Below are 18,185 nucleotides of genomic sequence, written 5' to 3'. Positions count from 1 at the left end.
CCATCCATCCATCCATCCATCCATCCATCCATCCATCCATCCATCCACCCATCCATCCACCCATCCATCCACCCATCCATCCATCCATCCATCCACCCACCAGTCAGTCTGGTGTGAAGAACTCTGACTGGTTTTAACCCCGTCCTGCAGCTCTGGGATGAACTGGAGTCCAGACTGTGAGTCAGAGCGGATCACCACCATCAGTGCAGCCCAGAACAAGATGATCATCACATCTCTGCTCTGAAACCTCTCCTGTACAACAAGTTTGTCCATCAGAGGCTGCTGTAGCTTCTCCATCACTGTGAGGACTCCACAGACACAACTCATCTGTCGGGGAGATGATGGGAACCAAACTGCACCAGAGCCACCGGACTGAGGTCACCAGAGGTCAGGATCACACACACGCACATGCACACACACATGCACACGCACACACACACACACACGCTCCTACCTGAACCTCAGAGTTTTGGAGAGCTGAGCTTTTCGAGCTCTGCGGAGGAGAGATGACGAACCGTCCATCAGGAGTTGGAGCTCAGAGCTGACTGACGACAGAGAGGCTGAGAGTGTGTGTGTGTGTGTGTGTGTGTGTGTGTGTATAAAGCATTATCCTCCTGTCCAGCTGGCTGACATTCTGTCGACTATAAAGCTACGCATACACACACACACACACACACACACACACACACTCAGTGCATTAATAAAGTCTACACGTGCACAGATGCAGCGCTCCATCACTCCTCATAACTCTGATATTATCTTTAATGGGATGGAAACGTTATGACATCATAATAATATGAACAATATCATGACGTTCTCGTGTTTCTTCTCTCTGTGCATCATGTTTGTTATAATCACTTTGTGGTGACTTCATTAAGCACAAATTCATTCATAAAAATGCACCATAAAGGACAAAATGTAATGAAATAATAAAAGATTAAAGAACGAGACGAGCCTTTATTATTATGTAACACCTTAATGTATTCATTCATTCATAATCACTAAATGTTTTTTATTAATTATTTATTTATTTTCTTTTACCTCTGATTTTTCTTTTTTTTTCTATTCCATTTTTCTATTTATTTATTCAACTGTTTATTTTTCCCTTTCAATTGATTTATTTATATTCACCTTTTTATCTTTTTCAATTTATTCTTTTACATTTTCAATTTTTTATTTTTTCTGTTCCATTTTTCTATTCATCTATTTTATATTTTCTTCTCCATTTTAATTTTTCTATTTATTTATTTTTCTTAAGTCTATTTTATTCTTATTCTATGTATTTATTCATCGATTTACTTTTTCCCTTTTTATCTATTTAATTTATTCTTAAACTCTATTCTTAACTCTGCACGAGTGAAAAGTGAGCAACAGCAGAGTGGAGCGCAGGGAGAGAGGAGAGCCGGCCTTCCAGTAAAACCACCTCCAGTCAGTGCTGGGAAGGCTGGGCGGGTTAATGGAGGAAGGAGGATGAGGATGAGGAGGAGGAGGAGGAGGAAGAGGAGGAACCCACAACCGCCTGAAAACAGCTGAGAAATAAATAAAGCCTCCACCTTTTTCTCTGATATCGGAGAGACCAGAGAGAGACAGACAGACAGACAGACAGACAGACGGACACTGAGCATGATTACTGGAGGAAACACAGAGAGCAGAAACAGGACGAAGCAGAAGCAGAACAGGAAATTAACTTTAATACCAGAGCGCCTGTCACTGCTGCTCAGTGTCAACCAACTGCCCACGGTGTACACAAACATGGAGGTTCATCATGAGGCGATCACACGTATGAGCGGGCTGCGCGATGAGACGTGTAAGTGTGAGACAGAGCGGGTCACCTGACCCACACAGGATCACACGATCAGTCTCTGTCTCTGATGCTCGACTCTTTGATCAGGGGTCGATGGCTCAGCGGTCTGCTCGCTATCTAAAGGAGGACAAGTGGAGTTACCTGTCGGCGTCTGCGGGCCGGAGCGAGGGCAGTCTGAAGCTGGTGTTTCTGTCCAGTTTGGTCTGACTCTTCGTCCTCTTGATGGAGCCTTTGAGACGTTTACTGAAGAAACCCTGAGAGAGAAACAAAGTTCAGTCAGGACGGATCATTTACAGGCTCATTTTAAACCCCTGTTTGATGAAGGAAGGGGAGGGGTCGGAGGGGAAACAGGAAGTCAGTTTGGGTCACCTGTGGAGGAGAGGGTGAAAGAAGAGTATGATGAAGAGGGTGATGAAGAGGCTACGGCTCTAAAAAGTGAACGAGGGGGCGGAGCTGTGTGGAGAGATGAACACTGGTACGCGTCATGTAGCGCAACTTGACCCTACATCGATATAAGCGGTGTCTAAATGTGTATCTTGCTTGAAACCTCAGAGGAAACTTTTAAAGCTGCCTGTTCGCTGCTGTGACCACAGGACGTCAGTGTGAAGCACAGCGCCTCCTGCAGCTCAGTCATGTCTCCAATGATGAGTCATCGCTGATCCATCATCAGCTGATCGACCAAACACACCAGAGTTCATCAGAGACCATCAGCCCTGTGTGTGTGTGTGTGTGTGTGTGTGTGTGTGTGTGTGTGTGTGTGAGCGAGCAGCGCTGGATGGTCACATGACTCAGCTGATCAAACCCTTCAGCTGCTCTGCACCTATCAGATCCTCTGAGACAATAAAGGCCCCGTGCAGAGCAGAGGAAGTGAGCGGCCTCATTTCCTGAGATATTAATATCCTCAAACACATCTCCGTCTCCCCCCTCCTCGCCCCTCCCCTCCTGTCCTCCCCCACAAACTCCCTTCAGGCTCATTGGCTCCTGTTGAAGCATCAGAATAATGATGGTCCAACAGCGCAGACATGTCTCCACCTGCTGGAGCCAAACCGATCACAGCTATTGATCCTGTCGATCGATCAGAGTCATCACTGACTTGTAGGCTGCGTCATCTCCCAGCATGCTCTCTGTCTGCATTTACTGTATGAGGAAACTCTCTGAGGTCTGGAACTAAAAATACTGAGAGAGCGACCTGACTGTGAGGCTTTGACACAAACTCTGCACGAAGTTTCACTTGTGATTCACCAACGTCGGCGTCCTGAGACACTCAAATTAATGATGATGAAGGTTCGTTTCCCGTCGCTGTCAACAAGAACAGCTTCACTCAATTAAGACTTGGCACCTCAGAACACTCAGACAACAACATGTTCCTCAGCTTATCCATCGCTTGGCTGTGCTGGCAAAAATACTGATCTATCAAAACATGTTGATTTTGAATATGTGAAACACTCATCTTCAGCGGTATCGACACATCGACACCTGCTCGGGCTCTGACTCATCATCGCTCAACATTTCTCACTATTTTCACTGTTTTTACAAATCAAACAATCAATCGATTAATGGAGAGAAAAAAAATCAGCAGATGAATCCATAATGAAGATAATCATGAGCTCCAGCTCAACCAACTACAGCAACATCCTGATTTTACATTAACACCTGAGACAGAATCGTCTGATGAGATCAGATACACTGAACAACAGCACAAGTTGAAGTTTAAGATCTGAGACTTTTTAATCTCACAATTAGAGATGCACGACAGATATCAGTCCGATAAATTATTGGCTGACACTGGGACACCTTGAAATTATAGTCGATAAATAGCTCCGATAACACAAAGCAAGACTGCGGTCATTGACTTAACATCGTACACTGACACAGTGGGTGGAGCTAGATGTACCTTTAAACTTGGTTTGCGAGGCGCCAATAAACACAGCAGTCTCTCTCGGTTGTTTCTGGCCGTCTGTTAATGTGTTGGTCCTGTGCGCCAGAAAGGCGCCGAGAAAAACAAAAGGTTCCACAATGCTGATGCAGCCAGTGTGGCCGGGCATCATTCCTCCACCACTCTGTGTTGCGATGTCTTTTAGCTCAGCTGCCTGTTAAGCCAGCAGAAACTGGAGACTGACCTCTGGTGGCGTGTCCTGTGTACTACATACAATGAGTCAGAGGAGCGCCTGTATTTATGACAGTGTTGGGATTGCTGAATGACCTGCTATGCCATAATCCTGTGATACCGCCTGAGCCTAAAGTTACATGTTCAGTCAATGTAAAGACACGATCAGACGCAAATTCCCACCAGGCCGTGCCATGGACACCACGTATATGATGATGTAATACCTGCTCAAACAATAACTCTGGCATTTTTCATCCTGGACCCTGTCTCCCTGTGTAAACTGGTCAGAGAGACTGATGTGAACAACAGTTTTGAAACTGATCCAGTACTGAGGGCGCCGACAGCAAGCGAGCTGTAATGGAAGCACACGGGGCAACTGACCATCGTCACTGTGTGTCCATTGAAGGAAGTTATTTTGACACAGACAGACTCAGATTGTCATTAAAAGTGTCTGAAGTGTCTCTTTATCTTTCACTTGAAGAGACTTCTGCTTAATGAGGCAATAACAAACAGACCGGACATATGGACACACAGTGACGGTGTTCAGTCGCTCCGTGTGCTTCCATCACTGCCAGTCGCTGTCGGCGCCCTCAGTACTGGATCAGTTTCAAAAACTTTCATAAAATAAATGAATGAACTTTTCAAGCTACTGTCCGGTTCTGCCTTCCAGCTGTTGCTGCTTGTTCTCGCGAGATTTCAGGCACGGTATGAGATCGCTGCTTGTTCTCACGATATTTCGGCCGCGCTTTGGAAAGCAGAGCTAGATGGTAAACAAACATGGCAGCACACCGGTAAGGTAAGACAACACGTTTACATGTCGTTTTCTATATGTTCTCTGACATTTATCCTAACGATATGAGGCGGTCTTTGTGGAAAAAAAGCTTGTTTAGTGGACTAACTTTGCACTTGAAGGTTGCCCGTTCACTTACGTTTTAACAGGTCTGACGCTACTATGCGCCCCGGCTGTATCTAGGCTAACGGCTAACATGCTAACTATTATTTTTATGTCACTAGTCACTTGAAACAAATTTAGGACGATAGGAGACAGGTTGAAATAAACCAAAATTTCCCTTTAAGCTGCGCAGATGAAGTGAGTAGCGTGATTTTGCATCGTAATCTTTTTTCGCAAGAGTTAAAAAATTTAAACTTCAGCAACTGATTGGCACCAATATAGCTAATCAGCACTGAGATCCTCTGGGGAAGGTCATTCATCGATTCAGTGTTTTCACGCATGTATGAAGCGAGTGAACACGAAATATTCTAGCGTTCAAACTCACACGAGTAACGCGATGCTAATATTTGGCGTGAACACAACATAATAATGTTCCCTTAATATTTGCTCCACAGACGGAGCAGCAGAACGGTGAACCTTAACCTTCAGGGTCTAAAGTTTGCTCTCACTCACAAACAGCTGCTCCTGTCATCCATTGATCTGATCTGATCAGCTCTGATCAGAAGGTTACCACCCCTAACTGAGGGGACATGTTCAGTCTAACAGAGTATTTTTACTGCAGTAAAGGATCTGAGTACTTCCTCCTCCTCCACTGCTGCTCATCAGCATTTCTCCTGTCCCTCCTCATCGTCTCAGTCCAACACACGAGTCCCCTCCGGCTCCCTCACACATGGCAGCAGATGGTTAGCATGTTGGTGCTGATGACCTCTGAAAGCTGTTAAATATCCATCACAACACTTCAGAGTCCTGTTTGGACTCGTGACAGCTGCAGAGGAAACGTTTGTAGTCGACAGCAGCGGAGAGACGAGCTTCATGTGTCTGTCTGCTAAATATAGTTCAGACTGACTTATTGATGTTTGACTGAAACGCGCAGCAGTACTCTGAGTACCTGCAGTAATCACTCAGGTACATGTGTTAATCACATTATGTGCATTAGGAGTCTGCTGTTCAAGACATTTACACGACAACTCATTCAGATGGAGAGTTGCTTTAAATGGGTTCAAATCTAATTTAGTGTTTCTGTCTGTAACATGAAGGATACGCTCATTACTGACAGGACCTTTAAAAACTACAGACGCACACAGACTCATCTCAGCTGATAAACTGCTTTAATGTGAAACTGAAATGTACAGTCAGTAATTATCTGCCGCCTGGCTCTCTCGACCAGAAGATATAAAGGCGGAGCAAAGCCGTCAGCTCCTCCTGGTCACAGCTCCTTCAGTGTTGACTGTTCAGGAGCTGAATGATCCTCAGAGGTCTCTTCCTCTCAGACACAAACACACCAGCTGATTTCAACAAAACAGCTTCATGTTAAAAATCAGTGTTTCTCTGATGCAGTTCTTCACATCAGGGTCTGGAGTCGAGCTGCTGCTGACGTTTGCTCAGCTTGTTGCTCTGGTAACTTCAGATCCAGACGTCTGACGACTAAAATCCTTCATTTGGTTAAAACACAGACTTAAAAACAACCAACAACTAAAAGTTTATCACCAGCTGGTAATAAGAGCCGTTGTGTTCTCGTTACCTCAGAATGAGACGTTTATATCTACACAGGGAGCAGGTCCTCGTCTACGAGGATGTCTTTTAGCTCAGCTGCCTGTTGCACCGCCATGTTTCTACAGTAGCCCAGAACGGACAAACCAAACACTGACTCTAGATAGAGACATTCAGGCTTTTGTGTTTCTGTGTCAGCCACTGTTGTAAGAGGCCCAACTGCAAAGAGCAGCGCCACAGTTACACTGATTTTGTAACGTTAAACGTCTTTATTCAGTGTTTATACTGCGTTAAATCAGCTGGTGTGTTTGTGTCTGAGAGGAGGAGACTTCTGAGGATCACTCAGCTCCTAGTGAAAACCTCCTGAACGTCTGGAGAAAAACAGGTGAGCATGTGTTGGACACACAGTGACAGAAATACATGGATTTGTGACATGAACAGTTTTATTCAGTGTTTATTAATCAGCTGGCGTCTCATTTATAAACACTGCATACGCACAAAACGAGCCCTGAAAGCGGCGTACGCCACCTCACATACAAAAGGTGTGATCTATAAAAACAGACTTGACGGGAGAAACTCTGACCCGTGCTTAGGGACATTTTGGAGAAGCAGATGGTGAGGTGGAAGCTTGACTGTAGTAACCGTCAAATATCTTTCAGCTGGTTGTAATCTGCAGTCCTCACCGCGAGACGCCACTAAATATCCTTAAATCTGACACGCTTTTCCTTTAATGTGGAAACGTTACATATTCTGTCTTTAAATGTGAGCATCAGAGGCTGTGATGAGCCATCAGTGTTTGAAGAGACGGACTCAGAAACATACCAGCTACATAATGACACCGTCACACAGTCATGAAGAGGTTTAGGACGAGCCTCCCAGAAGGCCCTGTCCTCAAACACGAGATGGATCTATCCTAATAAACAAATGTGAACAAAAAGAAAGTTAAATCGTTGCATCTGTTGCTTCCTGCAGACGTAAATGAGTCGTCACCTCAGACGGAGCTTTACCTTCCGCTCTGACAAACAAAAGCTACAAACTAAAGTGTGTTTATGTGGCGAAGGACCGTCGCTGACACGCTGGTAGTTTCTTCTCTTCTCTCAAAGTAATCACTGTTTATATCAGGTTCTCATCACAGCTGCTGCAGTGAGGCTCATCTGTCTGACAACATTCAAAGTAAACTCCAGGATCACATTTTGTTTTTTTCAGAAAGACTGAGACAGAAACTCTGAATGAGACACTGAGTTACAGAGGCTAAAGAGGAAGTGATGTCACAACATCAGCTCTCTGCAGATATGACCCAAATTCTGCGTGAACTGCTGCACTCCTGTGAGTCTGTGTCTCACTGACATGCACAACTCTGCCTGAAGTCTGTCAGTCTGTAGCGTCACAGACGGCGTCGACAACGTGTGCTGAATGTTAAGTCACTGACAGGAACAGTCAGCGCACAGCAAGTCAGGCTAATGTTAGCAGCTAATGCTACTTCATGGTTCCTGAATCTATGAGCGGGTTTAAACACACGGACACGTGACCAGACAAAATCCAGATGGAAGCTCAGGTCCACATGTGACCAGATATCTGCGAAGGCTGATATATTTGTTTCTAAATATTATTATAATATATTCATAAAAACAATCTTCATTGTGTCTGAGACTACCTGGTTAAACAGGGTTAGAAAAATACTAGAAACACCACCCTGTTTGTATGACTGAAGATCTATACAATCAGCACAGGTTCAAGATTAGAGTCACCAATTCAGTATCTGACCAAATGTCTCCCCTTCTGTTCCTGAGATATGACGTTACAACATGATGATGTCACAGTCAAGCTGACCTTTGACCTTTTGACCTTCATTATTTTATCCTGTCAGACATTAGACATGGACATGAATTCTTGAGTTACGGCTATAAACGTCAGGCTACGGCGTAGGCTCTGCGTGGACATGGAGCCTTCGCCGTAGCTACGGCGCTGCTTCAACGCAGACGTAGAAATTTCGCATTGATCTGATTAAAACAGGTGCTGACAAGACTTAAAGCTCTGGTCATTGTGGCTCCATGATTACACTGGTCCACTGGTGCACAGATGATTTGTACTAATGAAGCAGCGTGGCTTAAATTTCGGGGGCTCCATTTGTGTGATCAGTTTCATTCCTGCTGTTTTTAGGACTAAGGCTGAACGTCAGACATGATGAGAAGGAGCTGCAGAGACTCACCGGCACTTTGAAAGGTGACGAGTTTGGATTGTCGACAGTGACGCTCTTCTCTGAACTCCCCAGACCGGAGATACTCCTCCTCCTTGGAGATCGCTCCGAAGACACTTCTGCAGACACACAGAGACACTCAGCGTTAGATCAACCACAGCAAAGCCTCTTCCTCCTCTCTACAATCATCATCATCATCATCAACATCATCATCAGCCTCTGAGCTTTCAGGCCGAAGCAGACGGATGGAGGACGAGGTGATGACATTCATACATGGCGGAGGAGGAGGTGGAGGAGGAGACGACAGGTGTGTTTGTTTAACGGCAGCTGGTTTCTGCATCGTCAGCAGGTGGAGCAAAAACAACCAACCACAGCTTCAACCTTTCTGACACATCACATGACCAATGATTATGTTTCAAAGACACCACAAATATCTGAAACTAACATCTCTCTGGAGGATCTGACTCCAACCTGTGACTGCGACAGACGTTGAGCGAGTCTGAAACACTTTTGTTTTTGGTCTCAAAGAGCTGAAGTCGGATTTGTTTAACTGGAGGCCTCGTTTGAAAGCATGTCTCTATTATGGACAAAGAATGAATGGTTGTCTGTCTCTATGTGTCAGTCCTGTGATAGTCTGGTGACCTGTCCAGGGTGAACCCTGCCTCTCACACAGTGTCAGCTGGGATAGGCTCCACCCCCTGCGACCCCCAGCAGGATAAACGGTAACAGAAAATGAATGAATGAATGCTTGAGATGCTTTAGAGGCTACGTCCATCACCAGTTCATACAGTATGAATTCTGCGGACAATAAATACAGAGAACACAAACTGATCATTCATTCATTCCTCCCTCATCATCTAACATTAAAGCTGACGAGCAGCAGAGTTTCTGTGCTGCGTCCTCCTGACACACTGCCGTCTGTCTGTGTGTCTGTCTGTGTGTCTGTCTGTGTGTCTGTCTGTCAGGGACAGTTATCAGCTCAGTTAATATTCTCCCTGCTTACGATCGTTACAGATTCCTGAGGGCTGAACTAAATCAGGAGAGCCGATGACACGCTGACGTCTGCGTGTCTTAAATCCAGCGACTGAGTGACTTGTCCTGGTTCCAGTTCAGCTCCAGTAAAAAGGTCACGTCCTCAGAGCTGGCTCACATCCAGGCTCATTGATTTTTTTGAAAGCTAAATTTAGACCCTTTTTACTTCCTCTCCTGCTCGCTCCACTGCCATCTTATCTGAGCTCTGTCTCTCTGGAGGCCTGAGCGGGCTCTTGAACCAGCTCTTGAACCACCTACGAGTCTGCTAACTCGCTGCAGGGACGTTCCTGACGGCGCCGTGGCAGACAGGAAGCTCAGAATAACTCCTCACCTACGACAGGCATCCTACACCTGGTGACAGAGGATCTCCTGAGGTTCTCCTTTCACAGGGTTTAAGTGTAAAGCATCAGGATGGGACTGAACTGAACACCGATGATTCGTTCTGACTGCAGCTACTGATGTTTTAGAGTTTCTTAAACCTGCATTAACTGATTTTTGGACACAAACTCAGTCGTGGCTAACATGTTAGCAGCCAGCTGCCCCACCATCATCACAGCATCATCATCTCTTTACTTTTGTTCTCTGGAGTTAAGACACCAGCGGCTGAGCTGCTGTCAGCATGTTTCAGGTACAAGCAAAGTCTTCGTCCAAATTTAACATAATGTTGAAAATAAACCGTGACTGAATGCTCGTTACACCTCCTCCTGATGAGTCAATATTTGTATAATATATATTATATTATTATATTATATAGAAGCTGGTCGGTGCCATTTACCCTTTGACCTCTGCACCAGAAGCAACAGTCCTCCAGTGCCTACATTGGTATTGTTGCTTATTGTGATGTCACTTTTTGAAGTATCTTAAAATGCTTCATATCCCTAAAATCTGTATGACCTAAAAGCTAAAAGCTTTTCTGAGTCAATAAACCAGAATAATTCATAAAAGTATTTAAATTGTCTGATAAAATTTTAAAAATACTTTTTTTCATCAGGTTTTACACCATAAAAACATATTGATCCAAAAGATTTTTAAATGCAGAAACATAAAGGAAATATTTCTCAACACTCTCTATATTATTTACTTTTGAGATATTGAGTGCACGGACATTTTGAAAGATTCATCATTCATTCCTCCGACGCCACCGTACGGTTTTTCACCGCACGTAACGCAGCGTAATTACATCATCACAAGCGCACAGCGTGATGACAGCAGACAGAGGCCTAAAGCCTGATTTATGGTTGGGTGCTGGAGACTTTTGATGAGTGTCGCTCTAAAGAAATTATTTATTTCTGACCCAAAAAAATGTCGTGCACCTGAAGGATTTCATGTCGCTGACTGTGTCATATTTTGTCGTTAGTATTGTTGCCATGGAGACAGAGGCCGGTCAAAGTGTCCTCACCAGGCTGACTGACAGCAGACATTTACTCAACATAATGTTTTCATGTCAGCGCCACGACAGGAAATCAACAGTGTTTGTATTTAGTAAATCGTTGATTTTATTGGCCAGCCCACCGTAGCCAGTGGACTGACACTCTTCATAAGTGTCACGCGCCCAACCATCAGACTTCAGCTTCCTGCTGTAACAAAATGAAGGTCGTAGCTGTTATAGTTTTTATTTTTAGAACGATAAATTTACAGGATTAAAAGTAAAAATGAAGTAAACTGATCCATGTGCTGTTTCCTAGGTGTTAGTGGAGTCAGTTCAAAGTCAAATTTACTGTTCTTATTATTTATGTGTTGTTTTTATCTTTTATGGCCAAAAGTAAAAAGTAAAGCCGCAGCAGCTTCTTCTGGAACAGACTGAGTTAAAGGATCAGATTATATCGGCTCATATCGATCGCAGGCTCCTGAGATGAATCGTATCAAAATCATATCATGGCAGAGTTTGTGATATCAGCAATTATCGAATCGTTGTCCAAAGAATCGTCCACAGAATCCATATGATATCGTATTGTGATGAAACTGCTGATTTACACCTCACCTCATTCATAACTTTTTACAGTGGAGATATAACCACTTTAACGTGTACCGAGCTGAACAGAGACGGACTGACTGGTAGACACGAGGCTTTAGCTTCTTAACACTGTTAATGTTCTTAATTTAAATCAATTTAAAAAGCATCATGTAAATAACGATGTCAAACTGCCGTCCTCAGCACGACAGTTTTTAAAGGGTAAAAAAAGCACTTTAAAATGTCTTGTGTCAGAGCGACATTATGCCGTGCTTTTAGCCATTCATTACATGTTCATGCACAAAGTAGAGCATAAAGTAAAGTGTGACCCTGCAGGTCGTTAATCAGCCGCGTTCAGAAGTTTACGAGCTGCTGTTTATTAGATAATGATTCATTCAAATCCATTTCTGGCAGCTGAACACTGGAACAACACAGACTGGGACCAGAGTCATCGCCCAGCATCAACAGTTTTACATCGACCACCATCGACCGAGGCATGAAATCAGCCCCGTGTGGAGTTCACATGATGTTTGGATGGTATGAAGACACAGAGAGAAACAGGCAGCTCACTGTAACGGAGGGACAGTGAACGCAGCATGCAGCAGCAGTCAGCATTTATCTTGCAAAGTGCTGGATCAAGTTCCAGCTGCAGGGCGCACGCTGCACGGTGCATGCAGCGCTGCAAGGAAGCCGGGGACAAACTTTCATGCATGTCCCACCCCCACATGACAATCCCCCTCCCCCCTCCCCCCCGACGGGTACAGAGGAGCGATGATGGTCCCAAACGCAGCGGACATCATCACTCCTCTTCTTCAAAGTTAAGGGCAACATGCCGCAGGAAGCCAGGTATGACAAGTCGGTCACATGACATGGACAGAAACAGAGAGAGGAAGAGGAAGAGACGGTACCTCGATCACAGCTGTTCCCCATCATCTGAGGAGAGGACACACACACACACACACACACACACAGAGTCAGACGGGATTGGCCGGAGCAGCCGCCACCTGTCAGCCAATGAGGTTAAGCTGCAAACGTCCGTCTTCGTCCCATGAACATCCTCGACTTGGCGTCTCCCCCCCACCTCGACCTGCCTCTCCCTCCTCAGCACCGCATCCTCCTTCCTCTTCCTCCTCCTCCTCACCGTCCCTCCTCTCCCATCTCTGCCCTTCGCGCTCTCTCTCTCTCTCTCTCCACTCAGCAGTAATTCTAACCCTCGCTCTTCCTCCCCCTCTTCTTCTTCCTCTCCGTCCGTCTCTCTCAGAGCGCCGAGGTTTTACCGCATTTATTCAATCAATCCCTCCGACTGCACTGTTCTGCTTCTCTCCTTTCTCACGTCTTCTTTCTCTCCTCTCTCTGCAGACGCTCCTCTCTCTCTCTCTCTGCAGCAGCTCAGTTGCAGCCTCTCTCTCTCTTCCTCCTCTTCCTCTTCTTCTTCTCCTCCTCCTCTTCCTCCGGAGCTACACGTCTCTGCGCTCAGAGGATAATTACTAAATAAGTTTCCTCTCAGCTGACTGATGTGGGACACAACTCTGGAGGCTTCGACTATTAACTGTTTGTGTGTGTGTGTGTGTGTGTGTGTGTGTGTGTGTCACATTAAAGCTGCAACTACAATTATTGTTATTAACAGTATCACAATCATTAATTACAAACAGTACACATCATTTTTCTGACCGCCGACTTCGCTCTGACGTTTGATTGACAGCGAGGATCGAAACCCTGCGAGCACGTGCGCGGTTCACATTAGGGGTGAGGAAAACAATCGATTCTTAGATGTATCGCGATGCGAACGTGGACGATTCGACATTGATTCACAAATGTCAATAATCGCTGATGTAAATGTTTGTTCATAACACGATGGTGACAAAATAAAAGAGGCGGAACTTAACTACGAAGTCAAACACGTAGTTTACGCACAGCTGATGGTGAGAAAGGCTACTGTAATTCTCAGCTCTAGCTGCACCTGTGTGCGTAACTTGCAACCTTGGGAGCACGAAAGTGGGTGCTGAGGGCGCTGCAGCACCCCCTACTGACAAGGGGTGGAACTGCACAGTGTGTTAATGATTACTAGTTATTTTAGCAGAAGTCGTGGGATATCTGAACATTTGTTTTTTATATTCTGAATAGCGTATAATACAGTGACACTCAGAAAGATATGAAGACAAAAAGAAGAATTCCTCCGATCTGATGTGCGATGGGATTTGGGGAGAGATTTGTAGTAGCAGAGGTGAACAGTAGCACAGACTGGTGTTGAATTTGTTAATTAAAACTATTATGGAAATTATTCGTCAACGACCTTTTTCTCCATGACGAAGATGAGACAATGTTAAAGCTGATTATCAGATATTCAAAATGAGACGAGAACTGAGTGATAAATTATTTTATGAAACGTATTTAAAAAATGTTTGAAACTAGAAAGCAGAGACTTCCAATCATGACATCGGGTATGAGAGTCCTAAGTACAAGACATTAGATGACATCATTTTGAGGTTTGGGAGAGACAGACCGACATTTTTCAACATTTTAACACATTTTTTGATAAAATGATTAGTCGACTAATCGAAGAAATAATCGACAGAGTAGTCGACAATGAAAATAATCGTTAGTTGCAGCCCTACCCAACCTGTTAACACGTTGGTTTTAATTCGTCATAGATCTTTACAACCACTCATTGCAAGAACAAAGCAGACACGCCTTATTTCATGAGCCACATCTTTGTCAAATTGTACCATTTTCAGTGTGTACGTTGTTCCCTCGAAGGTGGTTGTTTCTCATGGTGAAGGGGGTTTTGCAAATGAACACATAGACAGCAGGAGGAAGGGAGGATGTTGGCTGAAATATTCGGCAAATGGAAGGTTTACAGCCACAGTTTAGATCCTGTGAGACAGACTAGCTCGGGACACTCAGCAGCTAAAGAAGCGACAGCGACGACACCGCCTTCCTGTAAAGTCTAGAGATTTTCAACTAGAAGCACTCGGAGCGGCTGCACAAAAAGCAAGGCGGGTGGCTGCATTCCATTCCCCTCATTGGGAACGATTGTAAGACGACGCTGGAGCTAAGTGGACTCAGACCTTAACAGAACAGCTAGAACATGCCGTAACCTGCGCCGTACCCTGACGTGCACCTCCCCAGAAATGTAACCACACGTCACAGTGACGCAGACCTCCTGTCTGTCTCTGTGAGCTGAAACCATTTCCCTCAGTGGAGACAAAGCTTTGATTTACTTTAATTTCACAGATAAGAAACAATAAATTGTGAAGACAATAAAGCCTCCACACACTGTGTGTGATTTATCCTGGCTGAAATATGAGCAGAGGAAATCTCTGCTAGCTGCTAGGCTAATTTATACAATGTAAAATGCCATAGGCTTGTGCTAATAACGTTAGCATGTTGTATTTGTGGGGAAAATGTGTCCAGATAAAGACAAGTGTTTGTCTGTGAATGCTGCGAGTTATAGTGAAGCTGATTTGTGTTTGACACTGTCTCTATTAAGCCATGTTTAATGCGTGTTTAATGTGTTTCTTGTGTGTTTAATGTGTTTAATGTGTTTTGAATCAACTAAACTTTACAGCACTTCACAGAAGCCTCCACCGCAGACTAGTGTTTTGGAGGTGTAACTGCAGAGTGACACAGACACACCACTACACAGGTATAAATGCTGCTTTAGTTTATGTAGCACAGCCTTTTTTTTTTTTTAAGATATTTTTTAGGGCTTTTTAGCCTTTAATATATAGGACAGACAAGCGTGAAGGGGGGAGAGAGGGAGTGACATGCAGCAAAGGGCCACAGGCTGGAGTCGAACCCGGGCCGCTGCTGCAACAGCCTTGTACACGGGGCGCCTGCTCTACCACTAAGCCACCAGCGCCCCTAGCACAGCCTTTAAAACCTGGAAAAGTCGACACTGATCAATATTACAACATCTAAAATCAAAGACGATATCTGGTCTCATATTGTGATATTGATATAATATTGATATATCATCCAGAATTCAAATTAACCGAGTCATGACCTCTCAATCTATTCCTGTGTTGTGATATTTAAATGAAATACCCAACAGCTGTTTCTGTTATTGTTGATATTTGTGAGGGAATCAAACCGACGGCTGTCTGCTGTGAGTGCAGCAGGTCTGTCAGTGCTCCTCCTCCTCCTCCTCCTCCTCCTCCTCCTCCTCCTCCTCCTCCTCCTGCTGCTGCTGCTGCTGCTGTTAACGAGTTATTGATTAGGAGGAAGCTCTGTCACGGCTCACCTCAATCAATCGTTTCAGTGGATTCACCGGAGTCTCCTCTGACAGAGACGCCACGGTGACCTTCACAAACTGGGTCACAGTCAGACTGAGGATCCAGGACAGACTGGAGACCAGCAGAGTCCCAACAACACCAGCAGAGAAACAACCACACAGCTGCTGAGACTCTGCTGTCGGTCGGACACCAGACGTCTTTACTTCTGAGTCACAGGAACACGTCTGCTGATCAGTGCTGGTGTTTTGTAAGTAAAACCCTGAATCTGAGTTGTAAATGATGTTTAAGGATCAGGTCAGTGATTTCTCTATCCCTAGAGATTATGGAGGAGAGAAGCTGCCAAAATAAAAAATAAATTAAAAATGAAATAAAAGATACAGCACTAAATGTACCGAAATTAATACCAGAACCAGTCAAGTTGCAGCGACAGTTCACATCCGTGTCTGTCCAGCAGCATACGGAGCAATGACAGCAGACAATGCTTCAAACGTTGCTGCAAAGGAGCTACAAATTCTAAAACATGGATGCTTCAGTACAATCAGTTTCAAGATCAGAGTCGCCGATTCGGCATCTGACCAGATGTTGAAATGAGATGTGACGCTGAGTAAAGTCCAGATCATTTTATCCTGTTAAACAACTCTGTGGAAATGTGTCATAATCAGCATAAATATTCTTGACTTATGGCCAAGAACATGTTTTGTGAGGTCACGCTGACCTTCTATTTCTTCTATTCAAAGGAATTCATTCTTGGTCTAAGTGGATGTTTGTGCCAAATTTGAATAAATTCCCTCACGGTGTTCTTGAGATATTTCATTCACTAAAATGGGACAGATGGACGTACGTGTGGAAGTGAAATTTTGTCATAATTAGCACATGAATTCTCAAGTTTTGGCCAGAAAACATGTTTCCTGAGGTCGCAGTGACCTTTGACCTTCAAACACCAAATTCTAGTTTGTTTATTCTTCAGTCCAAGTGGTTGTCTGTGTCAAATTTAAAGAAATTCCATCAAGGCGCTTTTGAGATACTGCATTCACAAAAATGAGACAGATGTGAAGTCACAGCAATCTTGACCTTTGAACAAACAAATTTAAATCAATTCAGAGTTGAGTCAAAGTGGACGTTTATGCAAAAAAATAAAACAAAAAACAAACCTTCCCTCAAGGTCTTCTTGAGATAGCACATTCATGAGAATGAGATGGATTGAAGGTCACAGTGACCTCTGACCACCAAAATCTAATCAGTTTATTGCCGAGTCGAAGTGGATGTTTGTGCCAAATTTTAAAGAATTCCTTCGAACTGGTCATGAGATATCGCGGTCACAAGAATAAGACAAACGAGGTAACAGTGAACTTTGACCTTTGACCACCAAAGTCTAATGAGTTCATTGTTGAGTATTAGTGGACGTTTGTGCCAAATTTGAAGAAATTCCCTCAAGGTGTTCTTGAGATATCGCATTCACGAGAATGTGTTGGATGAATGTGACATGAATTAATATTTTTGTTTTAATTTCTCTCTTTATTTATTCACTGTTGAATTAATACTGAATTTCCTCCTTTATATATTTTTATTATTTTTTCAATGTACTTGTTTTTATACTTATTTTTTATTTCATTATTAAATTATCATTTTTATTTCTGTTGATGTTTTTGCACATTTAATGGTATATTAATTTATTTATCGAGTCATTTATTAATTCATTTAGGCAGACCGACAGAAAGAGGCCTCAGTCCTCTGTTTAATCTGTCTGTTCATTAGTCTACAGTGAGACATCTGTCTGAACGCTGCACGAGCTACATCAGTCTGTGAGATGAATGAAGTTACCGCAGTAACACATGTACAAACTGTGGGCCTTTTCCTCTGGAACTTTTAGTCGTGTCCAGCCAAGCCATCGCCGCATTTGTGTTTCTGTTATCAGTTTGGACGCCCGGTGCCACGCCGAGCTGCGCACCTACTCCTTCTCCAGAGTCGGTCCAAAAGCCGGGCTGCCCGCCCTCAAGCGGGTAACCCCCGACGACCCTGTTTCTCCCCCTCAAACAAGCCGTGTGATGTGAGAGTCTCCTCCTCTCTGTCTGCAGGAGACCAGAGAGAAATGTGTTGTTAAAGTCTCTCAGTACGTCTGTAGCTTCTAACTGAAGCTCTGTGGTTTGGAGTTTAGTTTCTCTCCTGCGTCCTGTTTTTACTTTACATATCTGCTTTATTTTACTGTTTCATGTTCACTATCAGATGTGTTAGAAGTTGTGTGAAGGTGCTGCTAGAAAACATTTCCTTATTTTATTTTTTAAGACTCTGTAGGCGTTAAAATATGTTTATTACAGAATTAGCTAAACTTTGTAAGCGGCCTTTCTTCAATTAAGGCGAGTTAAGACGGCAGGGAGGAAAGTAAAAACAGAAACAGCTAGGCTTTCAGCGATTTACA

The 18,185-nt window shown here is 44.0% G+C and overlaps 1 protein-coding gene across 5 annotated transcripts in view; it reads right to left on the bottom strand.

Moving 5' to 3' along the window:
• Positions 1-18,185, bottom strand: part of rasal2 (RAS protein activator like 2) — a 112,498-nt gene that overhangs the window by 34,610 nt on the left and 59,703 nt on the right. For all 5 annotated transcript variants that reach the window (XM_050074442.1, XM_050074441.1, XM_050074439.1 and 2 more), the window contains 2 exons: positions 8,564-8,670; positions 1,946-2,058 (listed from right to left, as the gene is read on the bottom strand). In XM_050074442.1, coding sequence (XP_049930399.1) covers positions 1,946-2,058; positions 8,564-8,670 — 220 coding nt within the window. The remainder of the gene's footprint in view (positions 1-1,945; positions 2,059-8,563; positions 8,671-18,185) is intronic.

Source organism: Epinephelus moara, chromosome 21, assembly GCF_006386435.1.
Source record: "Epinephelus moara isolate mb chromosome 21, YSFRI_EMoa_1.0, whole genome shotgun sequence".
NCBI classification, from domain to species: domain Eukaryota; kingdom Metazoa; phylum Chordata; class Actinopteri; order Perciformes; family Serranidae; genus Epinephelus; species Epinephelus moara.
This window is presented reverse-complemented; position numbering and strand designations above follow the sequence as displayed.